The sequence below is a fragment of the Canis aureus genome, chromosome 13 (assembly GCF_053574225.1).
Source record: "Canis aureus isolate CA01 chromosome 13, VMU_Caureus_v.1.0, whole genome shotgun sequence".
NCBI classification, from domain to species: Eukaryota; Metazoa; Chordata; class Mammalia; order Carnivora; family Canidae; genus Canis; species Canis aureus.
The window spans coordinates 31,009,647-31,031,516 of record NC_135623.1 but is presented as its reverse complement, the minus strand read 5'-3'; the positions used below and the strand labels follow the sequence as shown (position 1 = coordinate 31,031,516).

Here is a 21,870-nt window from a genome sequence, read left to right as displayed (position 1 = left end):
TTTATTTTCCTTTCCCCACTTTAGGGTCTCAACAAATCTCATGGTTGAGAATCACAGGTCTGACAACTTCTGCTCTTGGTCACATTACTGTTCTGTTCAAAAGTTTTATTACCAAAATGGACTTTCCAGAGGAGTTCATTGCAATACTCTTCAACATTTCAATAGTTCATATGAATTAGGTTACCACCTAGCTAGAGAATTCAGCCATTCCCAATGAGTGACCTACTGCGCTTTGACTTAACCTACCTCATTCATATGTCTGGAATGCCCCTCTCATTTTTGCTTATCTAAATCTTACACTGTAAAGCTCAATTCCAAAGTTACTACCTCATAAAGCTTTTCCTAACCTCTTGACAGGAAGTAATCTTTACATTTTAGCTAGAATGGTTCTTTTAACACTTATCATATTCTTTTTCCTTATCTCTAAGAAATCACTTATAAATCATATACCTACATAATTAATTCATAAATCACGTTATTGTTTATTGTTGCTACTACTATCGGCTTGTGTAGATTCATAGCACATAAATACAGTTATAGTCTCAAGATACAAGTTTCACACAAAGGAGAAGCACTCAGAACAAGGCCTTAGATTAACCTACACTAGACAGGGTGTCACAAAGGATCTCAGAACATAGGTCCCTAAATTAAACAGAAGTCTACTTCTCTCTTGTGATAGTCCAAAAGAAGCCAGGCAGTGTACAATGTGCTATCCAGAGACCCAGATGACAGGGGCTGCTCTGGCATCCTCAAGAGCTGGCTACTGGCACTGGTATCGGGATTACTGTCGTTAATTGGCTGGCAAGAAGGGTGAAAAAAATGGGGTCTGAGCAGCACTTTTAAATAAGCTGCATACATTTTTCTGACTCACATTCTACTGCCTTGAATTCTTCTCATGGGAGATGGGTACTCTGGATGCTTGGGCGATGTTTTCTCTGCTAAAACTAAGAGGAGTTATAATTATTAAAAGGAAGAAAGGAAGAAGAGGACAATGGATGTGATTACATGCGTTACATTCTCACTCTCCTTTATAGTTTCCTCTTTCTTGTGTCTTATTCATGTATTAATACTACACAAAGGCACATATGTGATACATACACACACCCATACAGTGATAGACGATGCTAATTGCCCACCTAATACCCAGTTTCTCCTTCTTTCTCACTCACAGAATCTTGATTTCATTTGGAGGTGCAATGTACCCATCTAGAAGATTCCATTTCCTAGCCTTTTAGAAGTAGTCTATAAGGAAAGGAAGTTCTATCTAGGGCACTGTCTCTGATGGGAGAAACTCTTTCATCTTCATATTTCTTTTCATTTGAACTATAATGGCTGGACAGTAGCAACCATTATATAGCCATAATTGAAAAGCCAATAAAACTGTAAAGACCTTGGCCTCCACATCCTTGAACTATGTATGAGCCACTGTCAGCTACTACAGATTTTCCGGAAAATAAGAGAAAAATAAATCCTACAATTACGCTACAAGAGCTCCACTTCCATGTATTTAATTGTCTGTTTTTATAAAACTTTCCCAAAATAGCATCACTCATACGTAAAGCAATTTCAAAATATTAAACATGTTCAAAACTTTGCCTGAAACTTGGTCCATCCTTAGTGTTTCCTATCATGTAAGTTGTGCCACCACCTACACAGTGGCTGAAAATTGACACCTGGTAATAATCCTTGACAATTCCTGCTTCATTATCTCCCACTCTAAACAATCTTAAATGTTTCTTAAATTCTCCTAATTAACTATCTCTACCACTGCTGCCCTGACTTTAGTCCTCACCTTTGTGGTCTCAACTTGTGAGAGTATGTCCTGTAAGACTCCTTTGTGTGCCTACCCCTTGAAGGTCTATGACACAAATACCCTTAGTGGCTTCAGTGCTTCCATCATCTTTGTGGACTCCTGCATTCTCCTACATGTTGACCTGATAAATACTATGTATCTTTCTAGTATTTCAATGCTTTTAAAAAGAAACAAAATTGAACTGTATTCAGTATTTTTAGTTGAATAGGGGCAGGGAGCATTCAGGTTATGTCCAGCCAGACATGTTTTGTGATTTAGTTTGTTAAGTTTTGAGCTAATATTTCGTAGATTTTAACCTACAGAAATTCCAAGGACCTGAATTTGGAAAAGTATTCCCTCGTAGGGATTTGATTTTTGTTTCTGTATAGATCTGACCGAAAATTCTTGTCTCATTCAAGGTCATGGCTTAGTATGGACTTTTCAGGTTAGGCCCCTGACCATGCAGGAGGCCTAATATTACTCTCTAGATCCCACTGTGGGAAGCATCTGCCTCAGGACAACACTGTCTGCTACCTTATGGCTTCAGTTCCAGGCTCTGGTTTCAACTCCTCTTCCTCATCTCTCCTTTTAACCTTAAATTGTTGTTTTTTAAGATTTTATTCATTTATTCATGAGACACACACAGAGAGAGGCAGAGACAGGCAGAGGGAGAAGCAGGCTCTCTGCAGGGAGCCTGATCTGATGTGAGACTCAATCCCAGGATCACACCTCGAGCCAAAGGCAGAGGCTCAACCACTGAGCTACCCAAGCATCCCTAACTTTTAGGTTTTGATTTTTCTTGAATCATAGAGATTTCCCTTACTTTTTGTGGATTCAGCAATGCTTTAAAAAATTTGCATGTTCTAGTTTAGCCAAAAGCTAGCTGAACTACAGTAGGATCGTTTCTCGGAAAAATCACATCTCCCACACTGCTAGAAATAAAAGTCAAATACATGTTGTTTTGAAAAGAGAAACCATGCCTTATTCCTCTACATCCCTCAAACTTCCAGTATTAAAAGACTATACTAGGCAAAAAGATTTGTTTAGTAAAATACATATTATATGTGTCAGAAAATATATATTGTCGAGTCTTTACTGAAAAGACAGCAATTCTATGTACTGCTGCAATGAGGGGAATAATTCACTTCTATTACCATGACAAAGAAACTAGTCATACCTTTCTGTATGATACAATGTATGGTTTAATGCTGTTATTAACCAGCTAATATTGTCTTAAGAGTATTTTTTTTAAAGATTTTATTTATTTATTCATAGAGACAGAGAGAGAGAGAGAGAGAGGCAGAGACACAGGCAGAGGGAGAAGCAGGCATCATACAGACAGCCTGATGTGGGACTTGATCCAGGGTCTCCAGGATCACGCCCCGGGGCCACAGGCAGCGCTAAACTGCTGCGCCACGGGTGCTGCCCATCTTAAGAGTAGTTAATACCATATACCGTGTATCTGAAAGATCTCTAGAAAAAGATAAACTTATTTTTAAGCAGTATGCTACATTTTCAAATGATATGCTCAACGTTTTTTTTTAACCTCCAGATATCTAAAAAAAATTAAAACAAAAAAAAAACAGGAAAAATAAAACCCTCCAGATAACTTTCCCAGTAAAGTACCTCTAAATTTAAAGCAGTCACATCAATAGTTCATCTCAAGACGGTGAAGACGACTATATAAGTATCTAGCTTCCTTTAAGTTCCTACTGGTGACATAAACAGAGAATCTACAATACGAGAGGAATCATGTGCCCTTGAAATATTACCATTGGATATAGAAATGGCAGAACCAGATTGAAATATGCCACTAAAAGACTATCTACAGCCCTCCTCTGGTTAAAAACAAAACAAAAATAAATGGAGGAACCTATGGGAGAATCACCTTAATACCCTGTAACACGGTAAGGCATGGAGTAAACATGAAGGTATACTGCAGGCTTTCAAAGGTTACACCGTTCATGTGATCTGCAAATCTACAGTTGTTGGAATGCACTATCCATACTAGAAGACTGCTGGGCACTGAGCTGGGGATGGGGTGAGGAAAGACCAAGCACAAATCTAGGCCCCTGGCAAGAGGTACTCCCAGTAGGGGCTTTCTACCAACGCCACAGAAGAAGTTGTATAAAACAGCCTGATGTGACTTTTCAGGGTCCTAGATCTTTCTCTACTCTTTCTGTATTCCTAAGCATCTATAATGATTGTATAAACTTAGAGGAAATATAAAATTATCTTTTGTCCCTCAGACTGGGCCTGAAGGACTCAGAGCATTAACACCAATTTCTGACAGTATATATAACAGGCAGATATAGAGAGATACATCTGTTAAGCTGAACAAATACACACAAATGACCAAGTTCAGAGACCAAAAAAAAAAAAAAAAAAAGAGATTTCCTGCCTTGAGCTCAGTTTTAAGGAAAAAATTAAAATTTTCCTAGGAAACCCCCTAGGAGATACGCTCCTCCTGCTTCATTGGTAAGAACTGTGTCTCATATCCATTCCTAAATAAATAAAACTACCATAATTAACTGAGATTGAAAGTCATCTATTTCTTGGGCGCCTGGCTGGTTCAGTGGGATGAGCATTTGACTCTTGATCTCAGGGTTGTGGGTGTAGAGATTACTTTAAAAAATAAAAAAGAAAGTAATTTATTTCTAAGGCTATAAAAGGACACAATCTTCCTAAAGACTGATACCTTAACAAAATGATAGTTTAGTTAGCAAGGAGGAAGAGATATATGGATCTAGACAGGTAATAGGTAAATATTAGGTAGTATTTCCTTATAGCACTTTTCTACATTTACAGGAAAACAACCAAAAGAATTTCTCTCTCCAACTTTGAGGGGGAAAAGTAATAAAGCATTTCAAATTTTTTTTTTAAATTTTATTTATTTATGATAGTCACACAGAGAGAGAGAGAGAGAGGCAGAGACACAGGCAGAGGGAGAAGCAGGCTCCATGCACCGGGAGCCCGACGTGGGATTCGATCCCGGGTCTCCAGGATCGCGCCCTGGGCCAAAGGCAGGCGCCAAACCGCTGCGCCACCCAGGGATCCCAGCATTTCAAATTAATTATGACAATAATAATCAGTATTAAAACAAAAGGCTGCAACAATTCAAGCTTGGGAAAATATACGTGTTCTACAAAGCACTAAAATAAAATTGTTCCTGGTATTTCTTGTTCTCCTAGGAACTACTGGCTCATAATGTATAAATATTTAAAAGCAGTTCTTAAAACATATGGTATAACTTCAGTATTCATGATGACTCAGAGAGCTTTGAGGTATTTTTGAAAATTGACATTCATGGCGGACCACCTCCATGGTCTACCACAGCATACTGGGTAAACATATCATGTAAAACACATATTGTTTACATAGTACATATCATCATAAAAAGTTGCAGTGTACATACCAGACTTTCCTACTATACTACGTTGGACTATTAATAACTCAAATTTACATCCCAAAGGGCTACCATGCCCCAATTTAAACTTAAAAACAGCTGTGCAAACAAAGTGAGGGTGAGGGGCAGGTGTATAAGATATGAAGAGAGAGACACATGACACACTTGACCATTCAGAGATATAATTCCATGGAACCCAAGTGCTAGATATATGACAGGAAATAGGCTAACCTTATGCATGCAAACCTCTTGCCCTATAAGTTAGTTTAATATAATGATCAAACTGTATAGTGATGGATTTTTACTTTGGTAAGGGAAATGAGAACTACATAGTATACACTGTATATACAAAACGAGACTATATTCATATTTTATCTATCCAAATAGTTACAGCTATATAGTCCATAACAAACTGTTGTTGTCTGCCTTCACTCACACACACACACACACACACACACACACACAGTTCTTCAACAAAGTTAAACTATCAAAATTCTAGTAATATTCATAATTATCTTGGACATTCTTCTGCTTTCCTATCTTTTTCCCCTTGATTTTGTCTATTCTAGCAAGTTTATTATGCATTCATGACATGGTATCCTGCCCTCTATGTTTGGTTTTCCCCAGGTTTTATTATGAGCTCCACACCTCAAGGACATTTTTTTGGCTAATTACTCCAGCACTCTGCATTCTGTACTTTGATACACCCTCTTGGGTGCTTTTGGGTCCAGTCTCTGAATTGGATCTGCAAACTGGCATGTCAGTAGACTCTCTAAGTCTACACATGGGAAAGACTGAAATGACTATAAATAAATCTTGAATATATTTCTACAAGTCATCTTTTAGAACTCTGTTATGTCCCCTTATGGAATCATAATAAATATCCTGTTTTCAAGCATGCTGTTCATCAGAATTACTTATAGAGCTTCTTAAAAATATTTATATTTAAGTGCTATTCATAGAGATTGTAATTCAGAAGTTCAGAAGCAGGTCCCTGGCATCTATATACTGAAAGTGCCATATTTGATCTAGCTGGGCAGCCAGAATCTAGAGATACTGTTATAAAAATTGCAGGAGATAGCTCTCATCTTTTCCTTTTGCTATAGCCAAGATAAGGCAAGAAAATGGAGATAAGACCTGGGAAAAAGAGAAGGGGGTAAGTTACCTTTGCCATCTGGCTTTTGAGATGAGAAAATGTGACAGTCCAAAGCTAGGCAAAACTGTAACACAAATAAAGGCTGTTTTTGTTGCTCCTATCACTTATTTTTCTATATTTTTCTCCTATCTCTTGGCTTTCCACCTCTCTTCTCGACCTCCAAAGTATTTGAAGGTACTCCTATTGTATACATTTCTACCTACTTCATCATAACACCCAGTCCTGTCACTTTCTGCTTATTCTTTGCTTTCCTGACAAGGAAAACTCACAATCTTCTGTTTGTTTCAGATATGCATAAGGAAAGCAAGCAGTACTAAGGTACCACTATTAGCTTTTGTCAGTTAAGCCTAGTATTGTTTACCTGATAACCTCAGTGATTCTCAAGATATCTTTTGATAGGAAAGTCTTTCCTTGAATTAATCCTGCCTAAAAGGAGGGAAAATGAGTCTGTAGCTGCCAGTCAGTGTTGTTATAAAGCTTCCCAACACTTTTTCTTGTCTAAATCCTGGAGCCAAAAATGTCCTATTCACTCACTGAACAGTGGTTAACTTCCACACTAGAGAAGGAGAGGATCCAAGACCAAAAGCTTGAGATCTGTTAACTGAGAGACTTCCATTTCCAGAGTGTGAAGATATGTAGTTGTCTGGTTTACCTAATTTTCCCAGAAGACTCAAGGATTATTTTATGAATAATTAGGTACTAAATAAATAAACTAAAAGAACCAAAGAGAGATTCTGGCGAAATGACTTTTAGGTAAACTGAAATCCGAAAATGGAGGCGTCATTCTCTCTTAAAGCTGCTTTTTTACTCACTGAAATGACCATGAGGATTATTATCACTGCTTCTGAGAAAGACATAAGGAAAAAAAGGATGGGAGAAAAGAGAAACAGTGACTGTGGAAAGCAAAGAGAAGGAAACCTGATTGTGAACACTCATCACCCTATGCCTTTGTTTACTGTTTGTAATATCCTTCTCACTTTGTCTGATTAACTCCTACTGATCTTTTAAGTCACAGAGGGTATCACCACGCTGGGAGCATAACCTCAACTCTCACTCCCCCATCACAGACTGAGCTACGTGTTATTCTGGTATAAGATCCACAGGTATAAATTTCTGTCTTATAAGCACTTACTACACTCTTTTGAAACTAATGTTGGAGGATTAGGAAATTCAGGGAAACACTCTTCCCATATTTTATAAAAAATAGCATATGAAATCCCTTGGAGTCACTTAAAAGAACAAGGCAACACTGTATGTACAGATATGAAAAGATTACAATATATTAAGTGAAAAAATGAATTGTTTATCTTCTGGTTCCCTAAAATAGAAGAACATGAAGTGTGTACATATGTGTACACATGATCTTTTCTGGAAAATCAAACAAGAAAGCAAAAATATGGGTCGGGAGACTTTATTTTTATTTTTAATATCTTTCTGTATTATTTGAATTTTCTATGTTGATTTTTTGCAAATTAAGTTACTAACAGGGACTCTCTGGTTCCTAGGATTAAGGGCTATTTTTTTAATCTCTTGAGGGTGAACATGGTATCTCATACATTCTAATATCATCACTGCTTAGCACAGTATGGAACACAGCTGGCATTCAATGAATGTTGAACTGAACTGAACTCTGCTTGGCATCTATTTGAGTTTTTTACTTTTTTCCAAAGTACTGACTTTTTATGAGCCTCTCCTCATCTCTACTATACATGAAGTACCAAGTACCAAGCCTTGAAAATAGTAGCTAGTCAAGAAATGTTTATTCAATCACATTGTCTCCTACCAGTATGAAATGCAGCTGCCAGGACACCTAGATGGCTCAGTGGTTGAGCATCTGCCTTTGGCTCAGGCCGTGATCCCGGGGTCCTGGGATCGAGTCCCACATCAGTCTCCCCATGGGGAGCCTGCCTTTTCCTCTTCCTCTGTCACTGCCTCTCTCTCTGTGTCTCTTATGAATAAATTTTAAAAATCTCAAAAAAAAGAAAGAAAGAAAAGAAAGAGAGAGAGAAAGAAAGAAATGCAGCTGCCATTACAGTGATAGTGATTTTTTTTTCTACTGCTAGTCACTTGTTCTAAATTATCTATTCAACACACATTATACACACATTATACAAACACTGATCTCTAGGCATCATGTTTGAGGCAATGTGCTTAGTATCTAAAGATACAAAAGTGACCAAGAACCAGTACCTACACTCTAAAGACTCATAAACATATCAGCTCTTTCCATGGCAGGAAAGAAGCAGGAATGACTGAAGATGCAGATGCTACTCTCTTCCCTCTCCTTTCAGATTCTTCAAAGACTTCTCCACTGAACATGCCCTAATCAAGTATATTTTTCATTTTTGTTCAAATACATGGTCAATAAACACTTGTCAATAGTTTAATGCAATAATCTCTTAGAAAAGGTACCTAGGGGTACCTGGGTAGCTCAGTTCGTTGGGCGGCTGACTCTTGATTTTGGCTCAGGTCATGATCTTGGAGCCTGGGACGGAGCCAGTGTGGGGCTCCACACTCAGGAAGGAGTCTGCTTGAGGATTCTCGCTCCCCCTTTCCCTCTGCCTGCCCCTCCCTTTGTTCATACGTGCTCTAAAATAAATAAATCTTAAAAAAGAAAAGTACCTAAAGGCTAATACAAAATGGATAGATTTGGCGATCCCTGGGTGGCTCAGTGGCTTAGCGCCCGCCTTCGGCCCAGGGCGCGATCCTGGAGTCCCGGGATCGAGTCCCACGTCGGGCTCCCGGCATGGAGCCTGCTTCTCCCTCCTCCTATGTCTCTGCCTCTCTCCCTCTCTCTCATAAATAAATAAAATAAATAAATAAAATAAAATGGATAGACAAACGAGTATGCATTCTCTTAATTTTTTTTTTCTACCCTGGCAAATGGCTTTTACCAAACCCTTTAGGAATAGATTTAGAGAACTAGACATGATAAAAGATGTACCAATGGTACTTCCTGGTTGCCATAAAATAATGAGTCCCTTAAATCTGAATTTCATTACATGTTTGACAAAAACCAGACATAGAATAAAGAAAACTATTCATAAGCCACAACTACACTACAAATTTTGATTTAAATGTAAGTTAGTAAATAAACATCCTAAACTAGCAGAACCAGCTGAGAGGATCATTCCAGAGGGAAAATCAGGTGTGGAAAAATGGGTATTAGAATAGAGTACAAAGTCAAAAAAGAGGATCCCATGGCTGGTGAGAAATACTGAGACTAGGTCTGAGACCTGATGATACACAGCAATGGTTGCAAAGGTCCAGTAGGACCAGAGATGGCAGTCCTAAAACAGTACTGCCTGCAGAGGCAAGGGAAGTCCTTTGGAAGGGGAAGGCATCTCCCGGGAGTATGATGATGATAAAATGAATGAGAGAAAAAGACAGCTGAAATTAAAGATCTTACACTGTAGAGGACAATACTTCTGAACTGAAGAATACACCAAGCATCTACACCTACTCTAAATAAGCCAATTATATTTTAAAAAACCCATTTCACTGTACCCACAGAATAGGAAGCTGCTGAATTACAAACCAAACCTCCCCTACATAAAATCTCTTGCTGATGCAGGAAAACACTACTCACCTAATATTTTTAAAATGGTACAACTGTGATTGTATAGAAGGTTATTCTTCATCTTTTAGGAAAGATGTACAAGACTGTAAGATAATGTAAAATACTTCTGTATATATTTTGGTTACTTTTTTTTTTTTCTATTTTTGGGCTTACTTTTTTCCCCAAATTTCTACTAGAAAATTTTTGTACTCAGAGACAGGTTGGAAATAATGGCATAACAAATATATATATTCTCCATGTAAACCAAACTGTTGTTAACTTTTTGCCAATTTGCCTTCTCTGTGTGTATCTCTATTTATTCACAACTTTACTTTTGTGCACCTTTTCCTAAAAGATACTTTTTAAGACACACAAAAGAATTCAAATTCAATGGACTTTTATTTCACAAAAATCTTTGTCAGTTTTAAGGATGACCTCTGTTTCATCCAGTCAAATTTCAGTAGAATTATACAATCACAATTTTTACCTCTTGGACATGACTGAATGAAAAATAATTACAATTTCATCTTCACCCGGGTTTTAAAACTGAGAAGAGCATACAATACCATCCATATCCACACATGTCCCTGATGTAAAATTCTTAACAAGATGGTGCATGTTGATAAAGAATCCATTATACTAATAGAAAAGAGAACTGCTAATGTTAATAGACTAAATAACCAGCTAATCTGAACCAGTGCTTTTGAAACTACATCTTACAGAAAGAGCATATAAAATGGATTAGACATAGGTGTTTCGGGAGCGGCTCTGAAGAAGGGCTACGAGATGCTTCAAGTCCTACCTAAGTACTTTGTACTGTACCCTTCAGGTACCTTCTCAGTCCAGGGAACGGTTTGAATATTATTTTTTTTAAGGTTTTGGTTATTTATTCATGAGAGACAGAGAGAGAGACACAGGCAGAGACACAGCAGAGGGAGAAGCAGGATCCATGCAGGAAGCCTGATGTGGGACCTGATCCTGAGACTCCAGGATCACGCCCCAAGGCAAAGAAGGCAGCGCTAAACCACTGAGCTACCCAAGGATCCCTGAATATTATCTTGATGCAACTGCTGTTATGCAGATTGTTAAAATCAGAGTACGTTGACTCTTCAAAATACAGTAAGGAACTTTTTTTTATGACAAATATCAATACAGCTTACAAAACAGAGGCTTTAAATATAAAGCAAACTTTGCAACTCTATATTCATCTCAAAATAACTATGCTTCACTATTTAAGTAAATGTATATCATACAAGTGTTTTTAAACAGAAGTTCTCAAATGTACCTATAAAAATTTTAAATATTTGCAGTGTTTAGCATTCATTAAGACCTTTTCATGAACAAAAAACTATAATAAAATGCGTAAGATGATATAATAAAATGCGTAAATGTGAATTCAAAATGTTATTGCAAACAATAAAAAAAAAAGGAGAGACAGAAAGCAGTCATTATGCTCAAATAAATATAATTAGGAGGTATAGAAAACTCTGTACCTTTATGCGGGTTTTCAAACTCTTCAGATAAGAGGTGGTAGCAACAACCCACACTGCAAACTCCCTTGATTTCAGATTTGGAAGCAAATATTCGCAGAGTATTTGGAGCAAGATCACCGCAAGTATGCAAACCTACCATCAAACAATCCTTTAAAAATGAAAAGAAAAAATAAATTTTGGAATTAGTAAGAGGAAGGCTAAAAAAAATTTCAGGTGAAGATTTTAAATGTTCATTAGAATGTATGGGGCTTTTAAAAATGATCACAGTCTACCTAGAAAGTAGTGTATGTTTTTAAATGAATAATTATTTCCTTTATAGGCAAAATGACTGTGATCTTTTATCATAACTAACACACTCTTGAGTTTATTTTCTAATGTTTTTAGTTACTTATCCATTTGAATTTTCTCTGATATCTTTTGCAACTAATATCTGCTTAACAACTAGCTCATATTAAAGACTGGACAATCAAATGAAGCTTACATTAGGACAAATTTGTGAACTGAGACACATTTACAGCTTCTTCAATATTTTTATTAAGTTCTTCACAAACTGCCTACCAAAACTTATAAAATGTTGTCATAGAGAATAGGTGGTGCTAACTTGGCATTTCTACTCCAACACCAAGAGTATAGTTTATTCACTATATCAAATATGGCAATATGAAATTCAGGAAAAATTTTTTGTTTCAAATGTACACATATAAAGAATGTGTGTACAGAATGTGTGGGCACATACATGCAGTCAAAGATCTTAATATTTCAAGGACTCAGAATGATTTCAAGGACTCAGAGAACATTCTTCCAACTAATCTTATATTAGACAGATTCTTGTAATAGTTTGCATATAGCCTCTGATCATATTTCTTGGTCCTTTAGATTAATGTAACCAAATAAGATTAAGTCAAGTAAGCTTACTATTAAGATTTAATTCTATGTCTTAGAGCGTTTTTAAAAATGAAATTAAGGAATTCAAAAGTGAAATAACCTCCAGATCTTTAATAATATCATGCAGTTCCGAATCAGCAGTGATAAAAGATGTTAAAGGTGAATATATATTTGATTCATTTGACTTTGATGTCATTTTTCTTCTCTCTTTATTTGCTTCAGACATTTTTCTCTTAGGTGTTTGAAATGAAGTAGGTTCTACAGCATTAATAGGCAAAAGGTCTATAAGAGAAAAGGCATTTTCAAAACACAAGTTTTCTTCTCGATGTGAATACACGTGTAGGTTTTCCATTTGTGCTCTAATGTTAGAAATTACAGAATCCGAAAAATCCGGCAAAAAATCTGAAGTAGACATCTTTTCTTGATTCGCAGGACTGCTGTTACATTGTCCCTCAATATCTACTTTATATTTAATTTCATCTTGTACTTTCCTTTCTTTTGCCATTTTTAATGCCAGTCCATTAGCATCTAATTTTGACCGAGTATGGTAGGCTTTCCAATGTTTCTTCAATTTCCTGTTTCTCTCCTCAGCTCCATGAGTATTGGTATTTGATGAATCAATTCCATAAACTTTTAAGCCATACTTCAAGGACAAAAAAGAGCTTAGGTAGCCTTTCCCAGAACCCAGGTCAATTACCTAAAGTAAGAAAAACAGAATGAATTAAAGGATTTTAGTCAGATGAGAACAGAAAGCATCTTTAGTACCTTTTTAAAAACCAAGTAGGGGCACCTAGGTGGCTCAGTTGGTTAAGCATCTTGCCTTCAGCTCAGGTCATGATCTGAGAGTCCCGGGATCAAGCCCCACTTCAGGCTCCCTGCTCACTGGGGAGTCTGCTTCTTCCTCTGCTCCTCCCTCCAGCTTGTGCACACGCTCCCTCCTCTCTCTCTCAAATAAATAAAATCTTTTTAAAAAAAATTTAAGGGGCACTTGGGTGGCTCAGTAATTAAGCATCTGCCTTTGGTTCAGGTCGTGATCCCAGCTTCCTGGGATTGAGTCCCACACTGGGCTCCCTGCAGGAGGCCTGCTTCTCCCTCTGCCTGTGTCTCTGCCTCTCTCTCCGTGTCTTTCATGAATAAATAAAAATAAAATCTTAAAAAAAATTTTAAGCAAGTAAAGAAATGGTTGTATAATTTATACAACCTGTTATGTTTGTTTTTTTGTTTTAATTTTTGATTCCTATTAAAAAACAACCATTTTCATCATTTACATTCAACATTTTAAAAGAAGTTCTAGACAGTATAAAAAGTCAAGGAAAAGATGTAAAAGATATAAACATGGGAAATAAAACTGTCTTTCTTCATAGATGACATGACTATGCAGAAAATTTAAAGGAATATACAAAACTAAAAGAACTAGCAAGTGAATTTAGCAATGTGTCAGGATACAGGATCATTAGAGATTAATAATGAAGCATCAGAACGTACACAATATAGCGGCAAAGGGCGACAATTAGAAAACAAATTTAAAACCAACTGAATTAAAATAGCAAAAAAAAATAGAATATCTAGGAATAAATTCAGTGAAGGTTCTGCATGGCCTATTCACTGAAAACTATAAAAGCAGAGAAAATATTTAAAAGATCTAAATAAAGATACATCATGTTCACAAAATGGCAGACTCAAAATGAAGATGTCAATTTTCCCCGAAATGACTTACAGATTCAACACAATCCTAATCAAAATGCCAACAAGGTCTCTTTAAAAAATTTAGAAGTAGATATTATAGTTTATACAAAAAGGCAGAATACCTAGAATAATCAAAATACTTTTGAAAAAGAATAAGGTTGGAAGGGACACCCAGGTGGCTCAGCAGTTTGGCGCCTGCCTTCAGCCCAGGTGTGATCCCGGGGTCGAGTCCTGCATTGGGCCCCCTGCAGGGAGCCTGCTTCTCCCTCTGCCTGTCTCTCTCTCTCTCATGAATAAATAAAATATTTGCAAAAAATGGTTGGAAGATGTAACCTAATTCAGGAATTAATATAAAACTACAGTAATCAAAAAAATAAATAAATAAAACTACAGTAATCAAAGATAGCATAGTGCTGGTATAAAAATACATAAATAAATCAATGGAAAAGAACAGCATATAGAAATAGACCAACATTTATATAATCAACTGATATTTAACAAAATGGCTAAGGTAATCCAATAGAGAAGATAACCTTTTCAACAAATGGTGCTGGTATAATGGATGTCTCCCTGGGGGGAAAAAATGCACTTTTCCTGTCACACAGCAAACACAAAACTTAATTAGAAGTGTATCCCAAATCTAAATGTGATAATAAAAACTACTAAAATCTGGAAGAAAGTATGAGAACATCTTTGTGACATTGAGAGGGGCAAAGATTTCTTATGTAGGACTTAAAGAAGTATCTACTACAAAAGAACTAATTGAAAAAATGAACTTTATTAAAATTCAAATTTTTGATATTTAAAACACATAGTTAAAAAAAAGTATTTGCAAAACATACATCTGACCAATGATTTGTATCTGAAATATTTAAGAACTCTTACAACTCAATAATAAGACAAACAACTTAAAACTTGTCAAAATATTTGAATGCACACTTCATAAAAGAAGATATACAAATGGCCAACATGAAAAGATGCCCATCATCACTAGCTATCAGGGAAACGCAAACTAAAATCATAATAATATATTCACAAATGTAAAGTGGTACAGGCACTTTGAAAAACAATGGTGTGGCTCATCATAAAATTAAAACATACACCTTTTATATGACCTACAAATCCCATTGTAGGCTATTTGCTGAAGATAAATGAAAACATGTCCACACAAAGTCTTGTATGTGAATATTCATAGGAGCTTAAAAAAAAAAAAAGGTAACATCACAGATGTCCATCAACCTGTGAATGGCAAAACAAATTGTAATAGCCATACCATTGCATAAAGAAAAACAAAGAATAAATACAAAAACATTGATGACTTTCAAGAGTTATGTGCTAAAGGAAACAATTCGAACACAGAAGTTCTCAATATATTTGATTCCATCTATATGATGTTCCAGAAATTCAAAATTACAAGTAGGTCAAGGGTGCCAGGCTGGCTCAGTCGGTAGCATATATGACTCTTGATCTCAGGGTAATGAGTTTGAGCCCTATGTTGGGGGCAGAGTTTACTTCGAAACAAAACAAAATTAAAAAACTACTACCAGCAGATCAGTTGTTACCTGAGAGTGGAAAAAGAAATATCTTACAGAAGGGCAAAAGGAAACTTTTTATGGTGACAAATATTTTTTGAATATGGTGGTGGTCACACAACTGCACACACCAAATTCATCAAAATGTACACCTAGAATTGGTGACTATGTAAATTATACCTCAACAGAACTAAAAACGAGAAATAAAATATTACCAAGATTGCTATTTTATTGCCATGTCATTCCGTAAGAAATAAATGAAAAATTACAGCAAGACTATTCCAAGAAAACAGTATCTAATCTATGTCTATCCTAAAATCAGTTGAACTCTGATATAAGTATGAGCCCATTAAGGAGACATTTTTATATTTGAAGTAATGCCATTAATTAAATCCTTAAAAATTTTAGAGTCTTGTAATTCAAGGAGCTCATAGGTAAGACTCCCTTATAATCCCCATAAATAAGCTTACAAAGAACTCCCTCTACCCTTTTTTATGTTCATCTCTGGGCTAGGTGTTATAGGAAATATAGAAGCATTATATATACCTTAATTTTAAGGAATTACAGTCTAACTGAAGATACCATTCCCAGACTCATGAATACAAGGGCTATACAGTAGAAACTATTAATCAGTTCCTCCCTATCTGAATCTCCAGGGAAAGCAAAGCTCTCTATTCCTTTCCTTCTAGGAAACACACTTACTGATGCTGATGACAACCTTAAAGTTAGCAACCAGTGGGTTGCTTATAAGCAGCAGCACATTTGTTCCTACCAATGTTTTCTTATCAAGAGGTAACTGAGCTTGTTCATTTAACTGTTTATGGTGATTCTACTTGTGAATCAAAAATATTCTGGCTGCAAGTAATAGAACATCAAGTTTTGAACAAGGAAGAAAATTCACCTTACTTATGAAATCTGGCAGTAGAATGGCTGAACCATTCAGAGGCCAAACCACACAGAGCCCAGGGGACATCTTATTTGTAATACCTCTAGTTGTTAAGATGGCTGTAGAGACTCTAAGAATCATGTTTTCACAATATTATATTTAATAACCTTTTTCAGGGGCACCTGGGGTAGCTCAGTGGTTGAGCATCTGCCTTCGGCTCAGGCCATGATTCTGGGGTCTGGGGATCCCCTGCAGGGAGCCTGCTTCTCCCTCTGCCTGTGTCTCTGCCTCTTTCTCTGTGTCTCTCATGAATAAATAAATAAAATCTTTAAAAAAATTAAAAGTTAAAAAAAATAAATCTTTGTTAGTAGGCAACTTTTCCTAGGAAATCTGTGGGCTGACTTATCCTTCTATTTTATTAATCCATGTTGATTTTTACCCCTCTTCAAATTGGTCTTTTAGTAGAGTATGTAGCAGCAAGACAACGAAAACCTCTATGCAATCAAGTAACAGAAGCCATACAACTTTTTGCCTTCAAACTATCTAGTCTGAATAGCAAAATCTCTACCATTCTGGTCTCCTACCCCTTACTCACAACAGTCTTTTCCTTCCTGATCATCTTATGGATTTGAAAATAAAGGATTCTCCAGTCCAAAGCCTGGTGGGAGGTATCTTCCTAGTCTCCTAATTCTGTTTAAGAGACTTCCCACAGAAACCTTGTTATACAGAGTGCTGACATTTATTAACACTACTAGTACAGTAATGAACTTCATATAGAAGAGTTATATTTTTTTTATATTTGTTTGCCTTTTTTAATAAAAACTGTATTTAAGGTTTACAACATGAGGGTTTTTTTTTTTTTAAGATTTTATTTATTCATGAGAGACAGAGAGAGAGGCAGAGACACAGGCAGAGGAAGAAGCAGGCTCCATGCAGGGATCCTGATGTGGGACTCGACCCTGGGACTCCAGGATCATGCCCTGGGTTGAAGGCAGACGCTCAACCACAGAGCCACCGAAGTGTCCCTTGTTTTGTTTTTAAATAAGGAGTTCAAAATATCTTTTTAAAAATCAGTTTCAGAGGTAGACTTTAGTGATTCATTGGTTGCATATAACATCTAGTGCCCATCACATTAAGTGCCCTCCTTAGTGCCCATCTCCCAATTATCCCTCCCCCTCTCCCCCAGCAACCCTGTTTGTTTCCTAGAGTTCAGAGTCTAGAAGAGTTATGTTTTATTGTCTAACCTAGAGATCTAATCACCATTCTAAGCTAATGACTTTCAAATTTATAAAATTCCAGTACAAAATTCTCCCATGAACTTCATACTCCTATATGCAACAGTCTACTAAACATTTCCACATGAGTATCTAGTAAGAATCTCAAATTTAAGGTGTTCAAAACTAAGTTCTTGATATTCCCTGTAAAACCTGCCCTTCCCATAAGATTCTCCATCATAGTCAGTAATATCTCCATACTTCTTTCCAGGTGGATATTATGACTCCTTTCTTTCTCTCATACCCTCCATGTGAAATGCGAGCAAATCCATAATGTTCACAACCTGCTCTAAGCCTGATTTACTGCAGCAACCTCCTCAATAGTCCCCCTGCTCCTTTCCCTCAAATCTACTCTCAGGAGAGCAAAACAAAGTCTGATCATACCACTCCTCTTAGCAAAATCTCTCATCAGCTCTTTAATCTTACCTCTTGCTTACTAATAACTTCCTTTGTTACTGGGATTTTTGCCTTAACTCTGAAACCTCTTCACATGCTCAGGGAGGAGCCAATTTCTGGAAAAAAACAGCTTGAATGTCTACAAAGACTATGATTAAAAAGTGCAAAGATAGTGAAAATATCTGCTTCGTACCAGTCCTCAGCACAGCAACCAGAGCGATCCGGTGTGTTCAGTGGCTTCTCATCTCATTCAGGATAAAAGCCCAAAATATCACAATGGCTTCTAAGACTCTACAACTTTATGACCTGCCTTCTACCGCTCCAACCTCAGCTCCTACTACTTTGCCCTTGCTCTCTCCACTGCCGTTGATCTGGCTTTCAGGCTGTTTCAAGAACACACCAGGCATACTCCTACTAGGGCCAGTGAGCATGTTAACCTTTCTATCTGAAAAGCTGTTAGTCCAGATATTCTAATGGGAAACTTTCTTACCTCCTGAAGGAGGTCTTTAACTCAAATGAATCTACCTCTTACTTATTCCTCCCTTCCTAATCAAAAACTTTAATCTCCCATCTCTGAATTAGCTACTTCCTTTACTTTAATTTTTTTTTCTTTAAAGTATATCAACATATACAAAAAATACTTATAATCATTTTATTATTAATCTCTCCCTATTAGAATATAAATGCCGTAAGGGCAAAGATATCATTAGTTTTGTTCACTACTGCATCCTCAGTATCTATAATAGTGCTGACACATGGTAGGAATTAATGAAATACCTATTAAATGAATGAACAAACATATTTTAGAAATAAAAATTAAGAAGCCTTGGTAATGTGAGTGAGAGAAGCAAAGGTTTTTGGCATATAGAGAGCTATGTGGCTGAGGCAAAAAAAAAAAAAAAAAGAATTGTTTTGTTTTCTTCTTTGGAGTCTATGATCACTAGTAAATTAGGTATTTCAGAATCTGGTTTTCTATCTATCCTCATGAAATCTATATTTATTAAATCTGCATTTTTTTTAATATTTATCTTTTTTTTAAATTTTTATTTATTTATGATAGTCACAGAGAGAGAGAGAGAGGCAGAGACATAGGCAGAGGGAGAAGCAGGCTCCATGCACTGGGAGCCCGACGTGGGATTCGATCCCGGGTCTCCAGGATCGCGCCCTGGGCCAAAGGCAGGCACCAAACCGCTGCGCCACCCAGGGATCCCTAAATCTGCATTTTAAACATAAAAGTTGTACATATATAATAGACTTTAAACTTACTAATGTGAGAATCAAATACTGCTATAAAGTGGTCTTGAGAGAAAAACTTTGTAAGTCTTTAATTTAGATTATTTCATTCCCTAAGGAACAAGCCTCAGTGCTATAATAAAGTTCCCTGAAAGCAGGTCTAACATGATACATTAAAGTATTACAAATTTTTTTCTCTGTACTTTAGATATAATCTGCTGTATGAATTTAAAGTTATTTATTATGCAATATTCCATACAAATAAAGAATGAACGCAGTCTAAATGTAAAATTATGAAGTACAACAAAAAAAAATCACACTTATCTTAGTTTGGGTTATCACGGAGCAGATTCTACAACAAAGATTTAAGTATAAGTGAATTATTTGGGAGAGAAGTAGAGAACTAAAAAAGCAGAAAGAAGAAGGAAGCCCAATAAAAGGTACGCTATTAAGAAAGATAACATTTTAGGAGCTAGTGTAGAACACAAACCTCAGAATCATCCTACCTGAAATGTCAAGGAGCTGATGTATCTGTATTGAACTTTCATCAAACATTAATTCAAGGATGTTCAAAGGGAAAAACTAATTCCCAGGACTTGTATATAAGTAGTGCTTTGCTTTGGCAGCCAGACAAAATCCATAGGGGAAAATGCAAATATTGCCAGATAGAAGGCAGGCTGGCACACCATGAAATGTCCAAGAATATCTGGGTTAGACATCCAACAATATCTGCTATAACAGTGAACCCACCAGCCATCATACGAATGAGAATGTGAGTTAACTCCACTGCACACAGCGATGTTTTCCATCCATATCTCATCTCACTGCTTCCTTGACCAGAAATAACAACTATTCTCAAATTGCTGTTCATAATTCCCTTGCTTCTGTAATAGTTGTTTTGCATGCATTTTTTGTATTAAGAATATGCCATTATTTTACGTTAAAGCTTTAAAAAATGGCATTATAAAATGTAGTTGGGATGCCTGGGTGGCTCAGTGGTTGAGCATCTGCCTTCAGCTCTGGGCGTGATCCCGGAGCTAAAGTCCCCCATCAGGCTCCCACATTAGGTTTCCTGCAAGGAGCTGCTTCTCCCTCTGCCTATGTCTCTGCCTCTCTCTGTGTCTCTCATGAATAAATAAATAAAATCTTAAACACAAAATAAAATAAAATATGTAGTCTTCTGTAAAGTGTTTAAGTTTTCCACTCAATTTTATGTTTCTAATATCCATCCATGTAAATATGTATGGCAGTAGTTTAAATTGTACTCCAGCTGAGTAACAATGCCAATAGTAAGCCAGTTACTGATCCAGATAGGTACCGCTAAGTATGATACATGAAAGAAAAGGTGGAAAGTTATTTCCTTAGCTCTTGCCTCTAGCCTCTACCCTAGAGAGCTATGTTATCACAAGTGGCTCCGCATGCCTCACCCAAGTTGTGATAGTTTTCTAATCATCCTCAAACTCTCCACAAGTCTGGAAGAATCCATTGAAAAGATTCTAACGCCTAACCGAAATTGAAGGAGGGAAGAATCTTCACTACCCCCTATAGATGTTCTTATAGAGATAAGAAAAATAACTTACTATTTTTATAGGTCAACATAGGCAATTTTTAAATTTTATTTTAACATCTGCTATCAGACACTACTATGCTTCATAAAAGCTACTTTTCACAACAGGAATCACTGTGATTCTGACACTGTGAAAGAATCCAAGTTCTAAAACATAGCTTCTTTGTGTTACTATAATGAGGCAGGTACCCCACACCACATCAGTAGCCCAGGTTCTGAGAACACCTAGCAGCAAACAATTTTGCAGAATGTCATTATATAATGCTGCCTCAAGTTGGAAACTTATCAAAGATAATTTAAAAGAGTGAAAGTTGTGGCAAAACATGAATAGTCATATCTATTTTTAGTTTAAATTTGTTATCATCACACCATATTGGGCAATGAGAGCATATATTTAAAGTGTCTGACATAACTAACATCAGCTATATTATTTAATAACATTTAAAGGCTAGATAGTAATTGTAGATAAGATGTATATGATACAAAAAGAGGGCACTAATTTTAATACCTGAAAATACAAGGAAATTCTCTTACTTGCTTTATTCCACAGTAATCAGCAATACCGCTGATCAGCTCTGACATAGCCTGAACTTCATGAGATTTTTTCAAATTCATAAATTCATCTAGTTTCACATTTTCACCTGAACAAAAATAAAACAAAATTAAAATATTGCTATGACAAAATGTAACAAAAAAATCATCAGTTAATGTTCGTGTTTTCTGTAGTTATATATGTGAAAATATTAAAGAGATTCCATTTTGTCTGCATGTTAGATTTCTATTAGTTTAGCTGCTATAAATCAAAATTTGAATTAAGAACATAAATAGGAAGACCCATAGAACATTATTATTTTTTTAAATGTTCCCTAAGGGGCATCTGGGTGGATCAGTCAGTGAAGTATCTGCCTTTGGCCGGGGTCCTGATCCCAGAGTCCTGGGATCCAGCCCTGTGTCAGGCTCCGTACTCAGCAGACAGCTTGCTTCTCCCTCTGCCTCCATCCCTGT

General features: G+C 36.5%; 1 protein-coding gene across 16 annotated transcripts in view; it reads right to left on the bottom strand.

Moving 5' to 3' along the window:
• Nucleotides 1-21,870, bottom strand: part of METTL25 (methyltransferase like 25) — a 130,151-nt gene that overhangs the window by 84,450 nt on the left and 23,831 nt on the right. For all 16 annotated transcript variants that reach the window (XR_013350592.1, XR_013350593.1, XR_013350591.1 and 13 more), the window contains 3 exons: nucleotides 21,400-21,506; nucleotides 12,392-12,988; nucleotides 11,407-11,554 (listed from right to left, as the gene is read on the bottom strand). Coding sequence is in view for 2 of the 16 variants with exons in the window: in XM_077845660.1 (XP_077701786.1) it covers nucleotides 11,407-11,554; nucleotides 12,392-12,988; nucleotides 21,400-21,506 (852 nt within the window). In the remaining 14 variants the exon portion in view is untranslated. The remainder of the gene's footprint in view (nucleotides 1-11,406; nucleotides 11,555-12,391; nucleotides 12,989-21,399; nucleotides 21,507-21,870) is intronic.